At 38.1% G+C, this 21,168-nt stretch overlaps 1 protein-coding gene and 1 long non-coding RNA gene across 8 annotated transcripts in view; both read left to right on the top strand.

Moving 5' to 3' along the window:
• The window catches only part of TNS3 (tensin 3), a 238,425-nt gene that overhangs the window by 60,429 nt on the left and 156,828 nt on the right, over positions 1-21,168 (top strand). For all 7 annotated transcript variants that reach the window (XM_075083811.1, XM_075083812.1, XM_075083809.1 and 4 more), the window contains exons 2-3: positions 2,580-2,691; positions 16,737-16,774. In XM_075083811.1, the coding sequence (XP_074939912.1) occupies positions 2,580-2,691; positions 16,737-16,774 (150 nt within the window). The remainder of the gene's footprint in view (positions 1-2,579; positions 2,692-16,736; positions 16,775-21,168) is intronic.
• Positions 3,796-12,377, top strand: LOC142052932 (uncharacterized). Its single transcript, XR_012659036.1, has 3 exons — positions 3,796-4,880; positions 5,438-5,510; positions 5,601-12,377. It is a non-coding gene; the product is annotated as an uncharacterized LOC142052932 (long non-coding RNA).

Genomic DNA, 21,168 nt, shown 5'->3' with positions numbered 1-21,168 from the left:
AAATGCACATTTGTAAAATTCAGATGCAAAGGCTGTGTTGCAGGGTATTTCCAAAATGCCACAGATGAAAACTACTTATTTGATGTCTACATTGCAAATAAAATGGCCAGATCGACTAGTCAATTAATGTCAAGACCTATTTACACTCTACTGCAGTATCTAAACAGTGAGTTCTCATGAGAGTTGTTTTGCTTTGGAACAGTGCAAGCATCAAAGCTTGCGAAGAAATGTTTTGGAGGTAGGAGATAGGGAGAAGCAGGCCTAGATACAGAATAAACTTTCTGTGAAGTTTAGAGCATGAATTTCTTCAAAACTACAAGCTCTGCAAAACTGTCCGTTGCAGACATGTCCTGTGAGCTTCACCCAGAAGTAGATCTCTGCGGGGAAGAAGAGTGGGTAAAATCTAAAATGAGAATTTTGGGTTTTTTTATCTATATATCTACAAAGCAGAGAAGCTGCAGCAACCAGCGGAGATGATGGCACTCCTGATTTATTTTTTAAATTTTATTTTCTTTACATAGAAGAGGCTGTGGAGATGGGGGACTCACAGCTCTGTGGGCACGACGCCTGAATGAACCCATTACGGTGCAGATCCTTCTCACATCAGATTAGTGAAGTTACCTGGATGTAATGACGCTTTCCTTCCTCCTAGACCTCTGCCTCTTATAAAATGTCTCCCATATTTTGAAACGCAAAAAACCCAGTAATGACAGATTTTTTAAATATAATAAATTTGATCTGTTTGCCATCAGGTATGTTCCTACACAATGCTGGAGTTCAGCTGATCTTTTTTTTTATTATTTACTTGTAATATGAATCGTAATTCAGACATCTTTCAATTTAATCTGAAATAACATGATGCAAATGTCAGCAGAGGGGGATACAGGGGAATTTGTGACTTTAGCTTCTACAGTGAGTGATTGAAGTGTCTAATGAAGTATTGTAATTACAGTTCAAATCTATTTCTCAAGTGTTTCACCCCCTGCTTTAGCCTTTCGAGGATGTGGTCTATTCTACTATTTCTCTCACTAATTTCTGCTGATTAATACACTTCACTGGTGGAACAGTTTTCCTGAACAGTCTAGGCTGAGTTTTAATGCTTCAGCCTAAGTAATTTCTATCATGGTGTTTATGGAAGTATGTTAATTACCTTGGCCTTACCCTGTTAAGATCATCAGTGTTTTCCTGAAGCTGTTGTTAAGATCAGGCTGACTGTGCATCCCCACTGGTGACCACGGCCTCTGAGCACCCAGGCCTGCTCAGGGTGGTCAGTCTCTGCCATTTGTGTTCCTCTGTGCTCCTCTAGAGTTTCGGATAGGCCGATGTGGAGGCAGTACTTAGAAGGTGGCATTGATTTTTATGGCTGTTCTTGTGCCTGCTGAGCATGTGTGTTGTAGACATTTTTGGAGGCAGTAAACATTTTTTCCTAGTGCCATGTATTGAATTGGTCAAAGCCACCAGAAATCCCATGCTACCTTATTGCCATAAGTTTGTGCATTGCACTATGCTGGGAAACTTCTTCTGAGATGTATGGGTGGAAGCCTGGCACTGTGGTGGCCTGGCCGTGTGCAGAGGGACAGCTTTCTGCTTCTAGACACTTGTGCTGCTAAAGCTCTGCACGGGTGTTGAAGTGTTGAATGCAAGCCCATTTGCAGTACTGAATTTAAGGAGAGTAAGGTGCAAATGTGAAATGAAAATGAGGAATGTGAAGAATCGTTTGGGGATTTTCAGTGTCTGGTGAAATATATTTTTGTTTTTGAGTAGGTAACTGGTATTTCCAAAAAGTCTGCCAGTGAAAGTGAGGGTTGTTACACCCTTCCAGAGGAGATATTGACTCTGTCAGCTTTTGGTAGCCCCCTCTGTTGTGTTACCTAAATGTTTCCTAAGTTACAGCAAGCCATATAATATCCATCACATGTATGGTATTGACTTTTGCAGTTCTGTCCCCAATTAGAAAGTTCATTACTGCATTATATTTTAACATGATAGTTCAGTTACTGTGACACACTGTGTAAATAATGTTACTTTAAACTAGTGTACTTTTCTTATGCAGGAAAGAAGCAAAAGTAGTTTTAAAGTTAGCAATTCGTGCCAAAGTCAGGTTGCATGGACGCTTTTCATTTATTAAATGAAAAGCCCGACTTGTCTTCTGTGCCATATGAGTTAAATTGCCTACTGTGATAGAGCTTTACTTAAGCTTTTTTTAACCAGTTTAAGCTGAACCAATGCAAGTTTCTAATGTAGATAAGATTTTAGGTCAGAAGGTTATTGGTTCATATTATAGAGATTATTCTGTATTTCCTCTTAAAAGATAAGTCACAGAGTGAATTCTGAAGTTACGATATAAAATGTCTTGAAGTGTCTGTGTGCTGATATGTGAGGTGTTCCTCACACTCTGTTGCTTCCCACACTTGACAGTGGAAAGCTCATGTTACTGAGTAAGAGTGAGGATGAGTGAGAGAGCAAGAGTGCTTTAAAATACTACTGTGTTACTACTGACATTATATTTAATTTAAAAATATCTAAAAATATGACTCAAAAGCTGAGGGAGGGTCTGATGTTATTCTCCTTGCTTCCAGCCTCAAGAAACAGCTTCAAGGTCTCACACCTTCAAAACCAAGTCTTTTAAGAAATCCAAAATTTGTGGAATCTGCAAACAAGTAATTGAGAGCCAAGGCATTTCCTGCAGAGGTGAGTAACACATGGTGTGCTGTTTACTTTCTTGTTGTTTAAAAGAAATTGATTTTGTATTAATGTTAAAGTTTCTAGGGATCCATGTTTCTAGAATTCCCCCTGGACTAAGTATAAATGTTACCTCGGGTTATTTTCTTACTTTGTACAATAATATTCCCCCCTTTTGTCGGGGACTGGGGTGCTGTAGTAGGCAATTGGACTTGTATAATGGTGTGCTTTCATTACTGTGCTATTCAGGCAGGTTTCAGAATAAGGCAATACCTGCAGAGGCTCTCTGAGGAGCATGTGAGTGATGTGTGCACAGTGGGTGACAGATGCCTCTGGAATTCAGTCACCAAATGAGGAAGTGCGTGACCCTCACTCACTGAGGCATGAAGGTTTTCTCTGCATTAATTTGCAAAAATTTCCAAGAGCAGCCACCTATTTATTTACTTCAGTTTTTCCAGTTGTGTTATGTTCTGTCTGATCCCTAGTCCTTCCGTCTAATTGTTCACAGAAACAATAAAGAGATCATCCTCCTGGGTGCACAGGCTACAGAGACTCAGCTGCTTCTGGCATTGCTTGTGTGCTCCTTACTGCTGTTTTCCCTCAGTCTTCTCCCCTGCTGTGTAGAACTGAACATACTTGCCTCTTTTCCATGGGATACATGTGTATTAAACCTTGGAAAGCTCAATAGGTCCTTTCTGCAAGTTGTCCAGGGATAGGGGATTTGATCCCCTTTACTGGTTTAGCCTGGTTAATGTTCAACTCCTATTATTCTATGCTAATAAAATAGCCTCTTTACTTGCCGCATGTGTGGCTTACCTCCTAGTAAGAGAATGCTAATGTCTCTTCATCTGAAGTCTAGTCGCTGTTTTCAGTTAGAGGTGTTTGCACCACTTTCCAGTTTTAGATGCATCTCTTTTTCCCACCTCTTCCCTCCCATATTCTTCAGACACTTTAAGATCTCTCTGAGGGTTTGAGAGGGAGGTGAGAGATTTGGAAGTGAAAGGAATGTGGCCAGTTCCTGAGCTAAGATGCATCCTTTGCAGATGAACAGCTAAATGTGAAATACCTCACTTGTTCAGCATTGCAGTCATCATCATAGAGGTGGTAGTTAGATATATATTTCCTTAACACATTTCTTCTGTCTGTCCTTCCGGAGGTTGGTTCCAAAGTTATTAGGATTTAGTTGTTTTCAGTTTACCAGAAATACTATTGTTGGAAGGAAGCCTACTTAGTGAAGGAACTGCCTGAAATCACTCTTGATCAGGTTCAGTGTAAAAAGCACTGTACCAGGAGAGAATCAATACTTTGGAGGGAAAGGCTTTTTGGGTGGGAATAGAAAAGAATGTGTGCCAGTTTGCTCTGGATTTGAGTTCTCACAGCCCAGATCCGAAAGTCTCAAATCCACAAAAGCTGTGTCAGTGTGCTTACCTAAAAAAGGTGCTAAGAACTTTACCCTATGTCTTGTAATCAGGTCAGAGGTTAGGATGAGCCTGAGCAAGTTTTCATTTTGCCCAAGTGCGTAACAGCTTTGGTTGAAATACAGAAACTAACAGTACATGCCAATGTAGTGTAACACCTCTTTGGCTAGCATTTATACATGGTTCAAAATATCAGGAAGGAAGCAAAACTCACATGTATTAAAACTATAAAGGAAAAAAAGCTTTCAGGAAAAAAGAAACTGAGGAAGTAAAATTCTACAAGCACTCCTACTGGGATCCCTCCAACATATTCCCCAAACCAATACCTTCATGGCTATGATACATCTGTGTCCATATCTAACTCTGGCTGGGATAATTTTCTCAAGGTTTCTGGCTGCAGTTTTCAGAAGGAGCCCCTTGATAGCATCATATAGCTCCTTCTGTTGATGTGAACACCAGGCAGACCCACCATCTATCTTCGTTGCTGGTACGTTTTGGTTGTTAGCTGATTGATACTTACCTGTGGGAAGGGAGCAGCAGGAGTTGCACAGAGTGAAGTGACGACTCCAAGTAGTTTCAAGTTAATAAGAAACCGTTTGTATTTTAACTTACAGCATGGGCTTTATAAAGGAGAGTTTTGGAAAATATAGAACTAAAAGTTGTCTGTTCCCCTGCCAGCACTGCAGTACTTGAAATGTACCCTAGTACTGTGAAACTCTATTAATAGGAAGAAAACTAAACCAGCTGTCTCAGAGCCAAATCCTTGTGCTGCTGCTTCTGGTAAGTTCTCCCTGATGTTGCTGAATGGAAGTGAGCAAGTTGGCATTGGGGGGAGGGAGAAGAGAAGCCTTTAGTTAAGAAGAAATAAAGTTCCTTTGTGTATTAATGCGAAAATCTTGCTTTTTAACAGTTTCTCCTCAGAAAATAATAGCTCTTTGTACACATTGCAGGTTCCTTCCAGACTGTAGTATCTTATCAGTTAAAGGAAAGTTATGTGTCAAGAGAAATAAGGGGAGGGGAGAGGCTCCAGATTGGTCACTACATAGTATTTGCTGTTTATCTAGCAATGAATCATCTACTTGTAAGAAAAAAAAGGCATAGCTGGGTGTTGTGTTGGTTAGCTAAGTATGTGGCAAGTCATTCTGAGGTTGTATTGTTTAGCCCTGTCTTGCAAAACGTGTCCTTTGCTAGTAGCCATGTCTGAACGCAGTGCCTAAACGCTTTCTTTAAAAAACGAATGATTGTCTGAAAGCTATGCTTGAATGATGTTCCTTTCTCCTTGTATACTTCAGTCCACCTCAGTAAAGCATACTTACAGTGAATTAATTTCTAACAAGCTCTACAACAACAGTGGCAAGAAGGGAAAGGTGCGTTTGAAGAAGGGGAAGCTCCTGGCTGTCTCCCTGCCTGGTAAGCATGTTTGTAGCTGGGCTGTGTCTTTGATGTGCCTTCTCATATGAAGAAAGGACAAACAGCTGTTGATTGATTTTTTTTCTACAGTACCTGCACAATCTGCAGTAAACAGAGGTCCACATGACTCCCCATGTCTCTTCGGCACTACCTCAAACTTGAATGCTTTTGAGCTCTGGTTTGATCTTCACTGCAGTACACTTCAGTTTAATTCAGAGCTGAGCAGATATACATCCTAATCATGCACATTTACATAGTTGACGAAAGGTCTGCAGCGTTACAAAAGCCTTTTGATTTTATTTTTAGGGTAATTACCCTAGATATTGAGTATTCAGTTTTTTAGTTTATTTGTAAACAAGCTGTAATAATGATGTAATTTTAATGTATTTTCTATGTTAACTTCTACTTTATTCTTTCTTTTATATTTTATATATGCAGAATATGAATTTATTTTTATTTCTGTTTTTTCCTTTGCTTTTTAAAATTATGATTTATTTTTGTTGTGATCAGATGACTGCTAGTGTAAAACAGAGAGCTTTTTGGAAGCTTCCAGATGCTTTTTAGAATCTTCCCAATCTCTAGAAAGTACTTTTCTGGAAATTTAAAAACTGGAGACCAGATTTGGGAAATTTGAGTAGTTTTAAATAATGCAGCTAGCATTTCCTAGGAAATGCTAGTAGGAAGAATTGAAACATGTTACACATTTCTGCTGAAACTCTACTCCTCTCCAGTTGATGATTAAGTTAACACGTTTAGGTGCTGCTAGTGAGGTTTTACATGCAATACAAAGCATTCTATGAGCTAGATTTTGAACTTAAAGCAATTAATGGTAGTTTGAGTGAACTGAGTATCTTTTTGTTAATCTGAACGAGCCATGAATGTGTTAGTTTTGGGAATATGTGTTGAAGTGATCCCAGTAGGAGTTTTAGTTCCTCAGTTTTTATTTTTCCTGGAAGCTTTTTCCTTTGATTTGACTGATTGTGAGTTTTGCTTTCTTCTTGATATTTTGAACCATGTATAAATGCTAGCCAAAGAGGTGATCAACTACACTGACATGTACTGTTAGCTATATTGTGAGCAGAGAAATGCTTACAATGGTATTGTGTGCAAACTGAGTGCAATAAAGAATACTATTCACCTTCTTTACTTAAAATTAATCTGTATAATAACTTCCGTCTTGTAAGTCATGTTCACATATGGTCTCATACAAGTATTGATTGGCTCACAGTAAGTCCTGGACTGTTTCCTTGAGCACATAGTGTGAAGTGATAGTAGAAAGTACCTTTTTCCTCATCAAATTACAATATGTATGTTTAATCAAGAGCTTCCAGTCTCTTACAGATCATAGATCAGGATCTGAAGACAGTTGGAGCTGGTTTTCTTCTTAAAGAGGTTTAATATTTTCCTCTGAAATTCACCTGCTTGTTTGTGATTGCGCTTGTGGTCATGGCTAGTGATCCACTTAAAATCTCATTTTGGGTTAGTTGGAATTACCTGATACAGAGTCCTCTGTATCTAATCAAATATTCATTGCTTCTGGCAAGACAAAATACCAATTATAAGGAGGCTCATTTGGAGATGACAAACTATTCTTAAGGCTTGTTTGTGCATACTGTGCGTATAAATATATGCATATTTAATCTTATATGATAGCAGGTGGTTTTATATGCTCTGTCTTTCAGTAAGTGCTAAGTTCAGTAGTAACATATTAGTATCTTAATAATGTGCAAAGCGTGTCTGTGGTTACAGTTCTGGCAGACAAACTAGAAAGCTAGAAATGCCAAAGGAATTTGTATCCCACTTGGCATACAGTGGCATTAGAGTTGACTCCAAATAGTGAAGCATGTAGTGTGCATTTGCGAGATAGTTGTGTTTGTGCCACCCTGGTTTCCAAGAAGGGATCCTTGTGAAATAAGATCGTGTGTTATGAGATCTGTCCATCTATTGATCTTATAATACATCATATACATATGTTAACTGTAATTTCAACATAACATAACTATCTTATAGCTAATTATGGCAATAGGCATACCCATATAATTATGTTAATATAATGCAGGAGATCTTTGAGAGAATGAAAAGGCTGTCATCAAATTAAAAGGGTTTGTCGTCATATCACTCTTGCTTTCTGTGTGATGTTTGTATGTACACTTACGTTTTCTTGAGCACTGATCCAGCAAATTGGTATTGCCTTCCACGGGACTATTTTAAGATGGTTTTAAGATAACCATCTTAGGATATTTTTTTTTTAAGGTAACTTCTAAGATTTGTATTGGTGGATCTCTTGTATATATGGCTCAGACTGGTCAAGAAACAGCAGAAAACAAACAAAACAGAAAACCTTACTATTTTCCTAAGCAATTAACTGCTAATTACCTCCAAATTTAAAAGGTATATGGACCTGTGAGAAAATGAGACCTAGAATTTCTTTTTGCTAGCACTGTATGATTTATGACCAATATTTAATGATACAAGACACAGACAACTGCAATGTAAATGAGCATGTGCAGGCTGTAGGACCAAGGAGCATGGTCTGTTGTTCCTAGAACAGATTAATAGTTTGTAGCTGCTGTGAACACCAAGGAAGAGGGACTATGGAATGCCCAAGCAGGGCTGGGTTAGGTAGGGACCTAGGCTCTTGCTGCAAAACCTCATTTGGCTATCAGCCTTCTTTGTGAAGGGCATCTGGGAGGGTGTCCAAGGGAGGCTGCATGAATTGATCTAGGTGAAGCAGAGAAGTCTTTTTATGAATCCCTCAGAAATGGGTGGATGTTGACCTGAACATAAGTGACCCAGTGTACTGTTCTGGGGAGGAGGAGGCTAGAAAGAGAAATGTGGACTGCGGCCCACCTGTGACACCAGAAGCCTGGAAAGGTCGGCCCCTCTTCTCTGGACAAAAGGTGCACACAGTAAATAGCAACTTCCACTGGATTAGTAAAATGTAACACAGCTGTACAGTCTATGCATTCATATTTCAGCACAGAGCTTAGGTAACAAAACATGGAAGCTATGTGCATAACAACAGCAGAGACATGAAAGGGAAGGATGAATAAAGACTTACTGGAGCATAGAGAGATACAGAAGAAGCCACTGTAATTAGTCGGCATTACACAAGTGGTGCATAAGTATCCTGGCTGAACACAGCCCTCTCTGGAGCTGAGGAAAGCTGTAAAAATTATGTCCTTTGATGGCATGTTGCTACCCCAGTGGGAATAGGGGGAGGGGGAAGGAATTTTGGCAGCAGTCTCTAAGGTAAGTTCATACTAATTTAAAAATAAAAAATACAGCAAAAACCTCTAGTGGAATGTTTAATGTTTGTAGCAGCCAAGCAGCATCACAGATATTAGATTATGTTTCAGAAAGCTGTCTGTAGTGAAAACATGAGTTCCCTATTTGTTTACGTCATAAGGACCAACTTAATTATGCCAGAACTTGATCTGTGGTTATAAAATTTATTTTAAAATAAAAGTTCAAACACTAAGGTTTCTAAAATGCTGCAGCTTCTGTTCATTACAGCTAATAAATTAAAAAGGAGGGGGAGGGGGGGAAAAGCGTGAAGTAAATGTGATCCCATGTGGCCCCCCCTGCATTTTTTCCAGGAAAACCAATGACTGCTGTGTGATTTGGTATACCAGCAATTTTATAAACTTAAACCAGTTAAAGAGAACCCAAAACTCCTAAGGGTAAATTGAAGTTAGAATTATCTGTACTAACCCAAAAGTCTGAAATGAAATGCTACGATCGTTAGAGTGTATAATCTGAGTGTGATGAACTGGATATGCCATGTGGGGAAAGGAACCTCAAAGTAAATCTTGATGCATTTGGCTAAAATGTCATGTTTCTAATTGGCTTCAAAACGAGGGTGGCACTGGGACACCACCATGTGAGACAGAAGTAATGTATAGGAAGATAAAATCTAAATAAAGAAGAGATGGGTGAAGAAATCTGCTGTAAGTAATGCTGAAGAGTTTGTTCTGTACATGAAGAAAGCTTCAAGAAACTAAGCTGGCCTACAAACAACTCCATTTAGACACATTTAGGATCTGAACCTGTGAACATGTAAGAAGGGGAGTTGTTAGCTGATTTTATGCAGAATTCCCATCTATTGTTATTAATGAGATTTTAAAAAAATACCCTTGGAAAACATGCATCAGTACTTGAAGGATCATGTTGATGACCTCCTTTGCATAGCCTATATTGTTTTCTTTTATGGTGAAGGTCTTTGTCACTTACTTTTTCTGTAGGAGCTTAAGCACAGCTGTGAATCAAAACTTCCAGGCCCGTTAGGTCTTCCTGACATAATAAATAAGTTTCTAACAGTATTGGCTTTCTTATTTTGAAGATCACCCATTTTAGGATAATCTCTTCTTTTTCTCTGATCCTTGCTCTTAGCATAATTTATGCATGATATGTTTTCAAGATCCATCACAAGCAGGCAAGCTTTCAAGATCTTGCAGGCCTTGCACAGTCAGCAGCTGCGAGAAAAACCTGGAGACAGTCCAGCCATGTTTTTGGTTTCATGTGGGTTTCTGGCTACAGTAAACCATAGTCTTGTGGAAATGGTTTTGTGGATGAAATGTTGCAACATGGGGTTGTCTGTTCAGTTGGAGGGAGGAGGTCTAAAAGTAATCTTTGGTTCCAGACTGGATTAAGTTTTAATAATTTCCTACCTGTCTTTAAAATGTAGCTTAAAAAGATGAGAAGAAGTTGCTCTATGAGTACTTTATTTTTTAAAATGGGAAAACATTTTTATTGTGCCTATGTTTGGCCTTTGTAACAGCATCTCTGGTAAATGAAACAAAGAAACAAAAATCCACCCAGGAGTTTTCAGGATGATGTTAAAATGATAAAGTTAGACTATAAATTCCAGAGTGAGGGAGGGTAGAAAACACAAACCAAAAAAAAACCCAACCCCCAAAACCTCGGTGGTCAAGATTCTTTCTACAAGGCAGGAAGAAGGTGGGAGTAAAGGAAAAGAACAGACATACTATTGCAGCAGTAGTGCCAAAATATCTTTCTCTTAATAAAGATTTTCCACTGCTGTTGTCAGCAACAGCAAGTGGAATATTTTATCTGTGAGAAAACTCATTCAGAATACTCTTTACTGTATAGCCACCCCAAATAAAAAATGCTGAAGCTTTGCACAAATTTCCCCTAATGAAGTGCTGGGAGCAATAGTCAGATGAAGAGACAATGGTTGGCTGAATATGAAAAAAGAACAAAAGAAAATCTAGGAAAATGTTTGAGGCACAGGAAGTGCACCAGCAGATGTTGTTACTGTAGTGTGGCTGTTAGACTTGCAACGTCTTTGGCATGTGACTCTGATAACTTAAAAATAGACGTGTTTACTTTCAAAGCTAAAACCCAATATTTCCAGCTAGAGGACTGTTTCCCCACCCCCCACCCCCTCCCAAGGTATCTGCCCCATGCAAAACTGCATGCCATCTTATTTTTAATGCTGCAGTTAAGTTCTGTGTGCCTGCTTTTCATACTGCTTTTATTTTGGATCTTCAGTTGAATTGTTGCAGAGCTGGTAGGAACAGGTCAGCAGAAAATTGTATGTGTGTTGGTGAGAGTTTTTTTCTAATAATCTGATCACAATGTTACTAACCCTTGTCAAAATATAAATGGCCAGCAAGTTGTACAGTTCTCTCCATTTGGGATGTTTTGGTCATGGATGTCTTTCTGTACCAAGCTATGCCTGGAGAAGACCCTGTTGTGGTGGCCTTGCTATGTTTTTGTTAAAATATCTTGAACTGGTTTCTGAAAAAAGGAAAACCTCTTTTCTTCAAAGCCAAATATCAACCTGGGATTTTGTGGAAAACATTCCCTGCAGGAGGGAGGGAAGTGGTATCACTAGCCTAGCTGCTAAAATGGCTGAGCTTTACCACTTCTGTGACACTCCGGAATCCATCTTTCTGCGGTATTAAGAGAGTACACTGGAATTGGTAACTATAAAAACTAAGTCTTGATTACACAAATCTTTTTATATGCTTGGTTTAGATTACATTTTGTTGTGGATCATCAAGGACTCTTCTCAAGGACTCTTCCGTTACTGTCAGAAAATAGCTGTAATGGCATGCGTCTGTTTCGGGGAAGCTGAGTTGGTGAGGGAAAGAAAGCATCTTTGAAGCAGCTAGGACTGTGATTCAGTATCCTAATGTATTATTTGTCAGCAGGAAGTTAAAAATTAATATCAAGAGCTGTACAGTATATGCTTTTGGGGCAAGTGATCTTTCTCAGGGATCAGTAAGGTATTAGAGTTACATCTCTTAGATTCTCTACTTATATGCAAGTTTCCCAAGAGGATTTCTGAATTATCTTGTTTGTACCCTTGCAATACAGAGAGTTGTTTAAAAACACACAAAAACTCACCATGGAGAATAATTTGATAAAAGGTGTGGTTAAGTGTGAGGTTGTCAATATAAATTAATCATGTTTTAATATTCACTGCATGTACAGTGAGTACTAAATGACAGAATGTTTGTATGGAATATATGGAATGTATTGTCATACCATATACCCATTAGATGCTAAAACGTGACAAGGTGAGTAGCCCTTACCACACAGAATAAAACTTAAAGCTCTTTGTCCTGGTAAACCATAAATTATTCTAAGGGTAATTTACAGAGGTACTCTGTTACTTTGTAAATATATCACTACTGGTTTTCAGAGAGCATCTTACATGCACTAATATAAGAAGTAGAACTTTAATTTCATAAAATCTTTGGAGCTTAAGTCTAAAAAGTATGATTGACTATGCTTGTCCTTCTGTCTTTACCCTGGCAGCAGTAATGTTAACTTGCAGGAGTTATCACATCTTCATTTTGATGGAAAGAAACATTTTTTTTTTCTCTTCCCCCCTCCCCCCTTAAAAAAAAACAACCAAAGAAAACCACAAAAACCAAACAATCGATTTTCAGAGCTATTGTTTAGGAACTGTTTTGAAGTGTAGTAAATTGACTAAATATGGCTTGGCTTCCATTTCGTTGCCAGCCAGCTTGGGACAGTTGTTCTTGGAACTGATGCCACAATCCTTAAACACAAATTTGGAAAGTCTGGTATTTGACGAGAGCCGATGTGTGGGATGCAGACATTCAGCTGTTCAGCTGAAGAACTGAAGTAATCTCGCTGAGTGTGACATTGATTAAGTCCTCCAGACTGTTTCAGGCACACTTTTAAATTCAAATACACTTGGGCTGTAGTCCTGAAAAGAGCTGAGTGCTATTTTGCTTGTAAGCTTTGTCTGAAGAATGCCAGCCTTTGGTAGAAGCTGCTTGTTGAGATCTTTTAACTGTAAGTTGCATGTGTTTCCTTACAATTGATGTGCTGTGGGCATGCTTCGTTGTTCATATGTTTTTGCATTGCATGTTTGTTGCACTGAAAAGGCATGGGGTGCATGATTGTGGTGTGATGATGCTTTTTTTCCCTTAGAAATGTTCTCAAAGTGCATCTCTTTACTATTTAAGGCTTTCCATAAAAAAACAGGTGGCATACTGAAACGTGTTTCAGTTTCTCTGACTATCTAATTATTGAGGTGATCTGTCTCTCTACAAGTACTCTAAATGCTTGGTATGAGACAAAGCCAGCCTTGGGCTGAGGGGGTGCAACCACCCAGGCAGGATAGTTCTGCAAGGTAGTAGCGTTAGCTGCGGCAAGATGAATTGTAAGTAACGAAATACCAAGTGAACTGATTTTTCTCTGTTGGCGAGTGGTTAATTCGCTAGTGTTGGTGAAGGGATCGCTCACTGTTCATGATGTTAGCAACAATAGAGGAGAAAACAATATGAATTGTATTGTAAGAGGATGTGCCTGGAAAGGCAGTGGTCCTTCTTTTCATTGAGTCTTCTATGCTCAGATACTTGGAGAATTGTGGCTGCTGCAGCACGGCCTTTATTCCATTCACTCTTCCTCTATGTGCCTGCATGATTCCTCATACCCAATTCATGGTATTTTCTTGATACCTTTTTTTTTTTTTTTTAAAATGCTGCTGATATTCCCCACCTCTCCATGTGTCTGTGTGTACATATATATATATTTTTTTTGCTATTTTTCCCCCTCTCCCCTCTGGAGAAGGGATGGAGATTGTGGGGAAACAGAGGAGACAAGAAAATAGAAGGACAAAGTAGTTTAAAAGTAGTCTAACTTTATTTGTACTTTAAAAACAACCTCGGAGTTTATTCTCGTGACTGTACCACACACTAGCAATAACATTGTTGGTAGGTATTACCATCTGGAGATTGATAATTGGCTGCAGATTAATGATCCAAGGTATGCTTTCTCCCAATCACTTGTTAATTCCTAAGCAATGTTCTATGCTAACAGCCTTTTTTGTATTTGCCTTTTTTAAATTAAGTTGGTTTTAGCCAGTGGTTGTATGTTTACTACAAACAAGACTTTTGTGTCTTTTGGAGTGTGTGTGTGTGCATATGCATGTATATATTTGTGTACATAGGTTCACACATGTATATATGTATTTGTAAATGTTTATACACGCACACATGCATACTTATATAGATCTCTGTATACATAAAAAGATTACCTTGCCAGTAAATGAAAACTTGATGCTTGCTGTACCTCAGTGGGATGTACATATCTTATGTGAAGTGCTTTGAACACTTGAGTGTCTGGTAAATGCCAAGAACAGTCTGTCAAAATGGGATTGGTGATTTTAAGTTTTGCTGTTTTGGGTAGAGATTTGGTCTACTAGTGAAATTCAGAGCTGTCAAGAAAAGAGAATTGGTGTTTGGTTCTGTTATGCTTAGGGATCCATTTCTGTTGTTGGGATGTAGCTGGCGTGCCTTTTAGGAGCAACGTATGCAATGAGCAGTTTGACATTCACCCAAGAGGGAAGGGGAAGAATCTCCTTTCTGCCTCTGAGCACAAAGGAATACTTTGTTTGCTCCCAGCATCTGGACAGTCAGTGATCTCATTTCAGAGTGCTTATTTCTATCTGTTTTTATTATCATTATCAGCTTTATTAAACAGTGAGGGAGAGAAGGTAATGACTTAACTCAGCCTAATCCATGAAAGCGCTGGATTTAGATACGAACAGGGTATTTCTGGATGCTGAGGAGTAAAACTGTCCTTATTAATAAATCAGATCTCTATCATCAGAATCTTAGAGATTTAAACACCTGAAAAAAAAAAAAACAGAGTTTGTTTCAGTCAGAGAGCTTTGCCTGGTGTGTATTTGGCTAATTACCTCTTGAGGCTTTTGGTTTTGTTTCCTTTGAATCTCATAAATATAGCAGTGGTTTGTTAGTAAAGTGTTCTCCCTTTAATTATGTATGGAGTTTGTATGCTGTATTTTTGTGTTCCTTAGGAGTTCGAATGGGATGCTGCTGCAAGACTCAGTCTTGTTGCTATCCAGGCTAAATTCACCTCTGACTTCAGTGGTTTCTTTCCAGCAAAGACAGCACTGTTCTGTTACACAAGACCAGCAAACTCAAACATTTCATGTACTTGGAAACTGAAAAAATTCATTGGCTGCATTTACTGTTATCTATGTATTTTAATAAAGATTTTGTGTATTGTTGGTGACATTTGTGATTTGGTTTTGCATGAGCCAGCAGCAAAATCGTGGAAGTTGTCATGGTATTTAACCTATTTTTGTTTTGTATTTCATCTTGCCCCCCAGAAATCTAGGCTTAAGCATCAGTAAGGAATAAGAGAACCTTACCTGCAATACCAGGGCTTCCTGACAGATTTACTTTTTTATTATTCACTTTTTTGATTGTCTTTCCCTCCCCCGTTTTGCAGGAGATCTCAAAGTAGGTTATAGAAGAAACAGATAGTATGCATGCATATTTTTAGAGCATCTGTTAGCCTTTTGCAAAGTCAAATCTAATCGTGCTGATTTAAAATATGGTTTCTACTAAATATTCAGTTTTGTTGCATGAAATCACTTAATGATTTAGACATCCCTCATGCTGTCATGCAAGAAGGTGAAGTTTTTCCTCATGGATTAAAAGCCAACTTCCATTTGCTTTAAGGTTGATAGCATTCGTGAGTGTTATGTGGTTATTGATAATAGAGCACTGTATTTGTGTGAACACTAATAAATTTTTAGAATAAAGAATCTTGATCTTGTGAAGCACTATGAACAAAGGACTCATTCCTAACTTATACCTGGGGACGTGAACATAGCACCTACAACACTGCATAAGAAAATGCATCAGTAAGCCTTACTTTTCTTTCCTTGAGAAGTGACTGGAGCATGAGGGTTTTTGATTCAGCAGGCAAGGCACTTGCATCTGAAACGTGCATGGTCATGTATTTGCTGACCTCACATCTTGGGAGTTGTATCTTTTCTCTTGGGTCAGGCTGTTGAAGCACTGAGAAATGAGCATGGCTTTCAGGTTGAGTGATCTAAGGTTAGGCCCCAGTTAATCTTCCGGTTAAACCTCTGTGGTATTCTGCAGCTTACTGATCTGGAGACTGAATAAGTAAATTTTTCCTGAATTTAAGATACAGTTTAGCTCACAGCAACCCAAAGGATAGACATTACATGGGAATAAAGCAAATTTCAGAATAAAGAAGGAAGTGCCTATAAATGGAATGTCTATTAAAACCAGCATGTGTCTGACTAGTTATGCTGTTGCATCATAGTTACATCGCTGCACATCGGGCTACTTTTTACGTTAAATTTTCTGAATCTGACCTTGCTAGTACAATTCATCCTTTCCTGCTCTTAGGTAACCAGGAATTTAAAAGAAATCAAGTACCTACCTCTTGGAAGTACTGTTTGCAGCACTGTGTAAACTGTATTTCACAATCAGAAATTAAAGTCTGAACAGTCATGGCTGCTTGTGTCTTTGAAATCACCCTGCTTTTCTTAGGTCTCTGGAACTGCTGACATGACTAAGATTCACAGGTTACACTGGGAACAATTTGATCTTACTATCATTATTATTTAGGTGGTAATGCTTCCAGTGCATGTGAAGCTCTAAAGGTAGGTGTCAAGATAATCAGCGTGTGAAGATTAAACAGATATGTTATCAGAAGCTGATGGAATGCACAAATCTAATAACATTGTTGTAATTAACTAATCTTTCAGGAATGGGTGAAAACTAAATGCATTTATTTTGTTTTTGAAGTATGTAAATACTTTTATGTATTTAGACTTGAGTTTGGCCAAATCTCTAGTAGAAGGCTGATCTGAAGAAATGGAGGGGGGAATCCACCCACCTTTTTACTCATATATTTTATTTACTTTTGTTTTAGTTTGCAAGTATGCCTGCCACAGGAAATGTGAAGAAAAGGTAAGCATATTTATTTGCCTCCCTTCTTGCTGTTGATCCACATGTATTTCAAGTTAATACTACAAAGCCTGTTTCAACTAATTAAGATTAAGATGATTATTAAATCAGATGCCTAGATGTCAAAAAAGAATAGTGGGTTGTGTTTTTTTGCTGGGGTATTGTTCTTGCCACTAATAAAAACCAGGTCCCTGTGTATTCAAAATATCTTCACCAGTGGTTGACTTTCTCATTCCTCCCACAGGAGGACATGTTTTAAGTTGAAAACAACAAGTTAAGTGGGTGAAATAGGAAACCACGCAGTTCTACCAGAAAAGAAAAAGTGTATCTGAGTGAAAAAGGTTTATATATGTATATACACGCACACACATATATATACACATTTTTACAACAACAGATTTAAAGGCAAACTCTTGGCATGGGATTATGAAAAGTATAAGTATATTATTAATTTATTTTCAGTTTCTACTGTTGATAGTTTCCACCAAGTTCAGTTTCATTACTAAATTTTCATTAGATTTTAAAATCTGAGTCCCTTTCACATAAGGTGAGATCAGTACTTCTGTGGTCTCAGATGACGTAGTTTCCCAATCCCTAGATTTGTATAAATCAAAGACATTTAAGGAGTGATGCAGCCTAGATCTAACAGTCTTGGAGGGTTTTACTTTATTATCCCATGAGGGTGGTTTTGGTAAAATATTCTTGCTTTCAACTAAAACTTTTGATTAGTACTTGCTATCTATGAAGACTGTGTGTTTTGTAGTTAGAACACTGACCTTCTGGAGAACACTGATGTAGTCCTACCACCTGTGTTGTTGACATGATGTTTGGCCTTTTGTAAAGATTCATTTGTTTCAGTGCTTCCAAGAAATATAAATAAGTTCAAGAGAAGAACCTCTAGTTAGTGAAGGACTTGGAGATTTGTCAGGCCATTTGGGGAAATTCAAGTAAATACAAGTGTCAGTTGACTCTGCATCTGTCATTTTGAGTAAATATGGTATTAGTCCATTTGAAATTTTCTGTTATGTGGTATGCTGAGTAAATGCAAAAGTTTGGTTTTTTTTCATTAAATAAGATGCTAAAGTATGTGCAGAGCTAATTAAGTTTGCAAGTAAGGTATTACGTTTTGAAGGTTTTCATCAGCTATACATGTTCAATAGTGATTAGTAATAACACTGTAGTAACGGTGGTCTAGAAGTAGAAGGGAAACAGTTTAGTAGAAGGTACTTTTTTTCATTAGACTGAGTGTTGTGATTGATCTCTCTTTACACAGTAGCTTTGGTTCTCCAAAAAGCACTTGCAGTATGGAATCCTACCAGCTTCCATGGGGAAGAATCAGGTTTATTGATAATGTTAGTAGCTTGCAGATTTGTTTGCGTAGGTGCTACATAAATCTAGTGTTTCCAGAAGTGATGTTACGTAAATGATGCTGGAGACTATGGTAACAAATTCTTTATAAACTTCTTTTGGAGACAAATAATTTATGTGCCATATGTTAAAACTGTGAAACTGTATTTCAACCAGCATTTATACTCTCAGGCATTTGGGTGTGAAGTGTGAAGAGACTAACATGTGGAGTGCTAAAAGTATATAGTAGTGTAACTGTCATCAGGATACAGGTATATTTTATGGTTTTTAAATAATAGAAAAGAAATTACTACTGTGTATTACAGAAGATAGAAGAATAAAGTGTGGGAACAAGTCCAAATTTAATAATCAGTTATTTCTTACAAGAGGCTTTTTTCTGATTTTCAGAGAAGTAGTAAGCTAACAAGTAGCTTAAATTCAGAATTTTTCTACAAGTCTTTTCTGACTGCTTATAGGAGGCTCACAACAATGCTGTATATAATCTTGTTACATTGTTCATCCCAATTCAGATCTGAATTTTGCCTTTATTGCCTAAAACGGCATCTGTATTTTCATCTGGTTATTGCTTTAAGGCAGGAATGATTCTCGTAGCTTTTGAGCTGTATATAGTATATTGAGAATATACTATGACCATCAAAGGATGTTGCAGGCAACCTTGAGGATACCTGTTGCCATAACCATATGCACTGATTCAGATCCAAGTGCGTGGAAAGAATTTAATGGATTCCAGCTGATGTATCTCTTTTCCCTAGAATATATTTTATGTTTAAGACAAGTATTACTTGCTGCATATTCTATATACTACCCTGGTCACAGCTTATGGGGAGTAACTATTTTTGCATTAAACATCCCCCAAGACAAAACATGTAAGCAGTTAGTCATCTGACAGTCACGTGGAAAGTGAGCGAATGACAGCAAAGAACTACTTACTAGATCCTGTAGTCATTTTGGAAAAGAATAATGCATCAGCACAATAAAGCATTACTTGGAAGACAACTGGGGTCATGAGTGTTCATAAAAGCATTATTATGTGCAAGTCTAGCTGTAAAGCCCCATAACAAAACAGATAATTTCATAAATGTGTTCAGGTAAAAAAACCAGCTCAGGCCTTAAAATGGCGACACTACAATAAAGGTTTTCAAGAGTTTGTCAAGACAATACCGCTATTATGCTTGCAAACGAAAACCAATTTTTTTGTTACATAAATCATCCATGAAAGTAAAGTTTATGCAGACCTGAAAATAAAGTGGACTCTGAATTTGATCAGAAGGTACAAATGAAGGAAGAATCATGTTTTGGAATTGTTTGGGATATCAGCTGCTGCCTTGTAGGATGAACCCTGAATCAGTTTTGTGAGGGTTTTCCAGTTGCCCCTGGCATAACAGTGAGTACAAAATAACAAATGCAGGTAGCATTGTAGTAATACTTCAAAACCTAGCGCACAACTGGAGGAAAATCTGAAGTTAAAAAAAAAGCAGAAATTGGCTTGCACCAGTTTAGGCTGTTGCATTTGGTGCCTTTATATTCGTTGCAGAAAGATGATAACATTTGAAATTATGTAGCATAAATCCAGTAGATGGTGTGGGTGGATACCAGTGTGACATTTGGATGAGCTGTGAAAGTAAGTTACCCAAAAACCCAACAAAAAAAAAAAGCACCAAAGCCCAAACTCTGCTGTCTTAGAATTGTATGTGAAAGGGAAAACAAACAAAAAACTGGATGTCTGGATATAAAACCTGAGGAGATATATCCATCTCTGTCAGGTTACTGTTCGCAGTTTAGCCCTGAAGGGGAGGGCGGGTACAAGGCTTACAGGGATGAATTAATGGAAATTAAAGGATCCATTAATTCAGAACATATGTCAGGAAGCATTATTTCACGTGGAGAGCAATGAATATGTGAACAATTCTCCCAGGCAAGTTTGTTCAGATGAAAAGCAGTGAGGTTACTCAGGACTGAAGTGATCTAGTTGTGTCCTGGGACACAGCGCTCTGAGAGGGCTATGCCATAAATGGGCTGCTTGATCAGTCTGCTCTGAAGATGTCCCTCAACTCTTTTGGCCTGTGTGAAATCTCATAACTTATCTGTGAAACTGTATGCTGCATCCCTGCCAGTGCAACATCATAGATCTTGGTGTGCACCGGGGTCTGTAGAAGCATTTGATCTCAGTACAGCCTCTCAGGACAGCTGTTTTGCCTGTGTACTGCTCGATGGGCCTCTTCTGTATCCATCAGCATGGTGTGCATTGCAAGTGCTGAGCTAGGACAACCCTGTTACTCTGAGCCTTAGAAAATTGATACATGTTTACAGATACACCTATGTATCTATTATGTGAATTTTCCAGTATTCTGGCTGTACATACTGAGTGAGGAGTTGTCCTGCTGACATATACGTGTGCCCATCAAGGAAGCCTGATGGGCGATGTTTTTCGGCATGTTGATAGAAAAGAGAGCCTAAAAATACTGCCCTGCTTGAATGGTACCGGCCTGTTGTTAACTTGCTGGACCATAGTGATGCCTCTTCTGATCATGGGAAGCCCTCAAAAACTTGTCACTGACCTTCCATAGATTAAGTTATTGTAATATATTTGGTTTTGTAGCAGACTAAAACTAAAGCTAACCTTTCCAATTCTTATGTCATACCAGCATATAATACTATCTCAGTTTTCTATAGAAATATGGGGGGTTTTGGTGCTTTGGTCATCTGTGTGGTTTTTTTTTTTTTTTAAAGTGATGGGGACAGAAAGCCATTTGAGAGGGAAGTGTTTTTGCTATTCCTATATGTATTGTATTTTAAAACTCTAAGGCAACACTTTTGTTTTCACTCTGAAAAACATCGTAAGAATGAATTCGTAGAAATTTTTGTCTTGCTGTATAAATCCCAGGTCTGAAATCCTTGTTCAGACTAGTTACCTGATCTGTAGTGTTCCACTTCAATGCTGGTAAAGCTAGACTAAATTTATTACTTTCAAATTCTGTAGTTAATTTTTTTAAAGAAATACGAGATTTATAATGTTTTCAGCATTTTAT

This window comes from Phalacrocorax aristotelis, chromosome 2 (genome assembly GCF_949628215.1).
Source record: "Phalacrocorax aristotelis chromosome 2, bGulAri2.1, whole genome shotgun sequence".
Classification (NCBI taxonomy): domain Eukaryota; kingdom Metazoa; phylum Chordata; class Aves; order Suliformes; family Phalacrocoracidae; genus Phalacrocorax; species Phalacrocorax aristotelis.
Note: the sequence above shows the minus strand (reverse complement) of the source record. Positions and strands in the feature narration are given on the sequence as shown.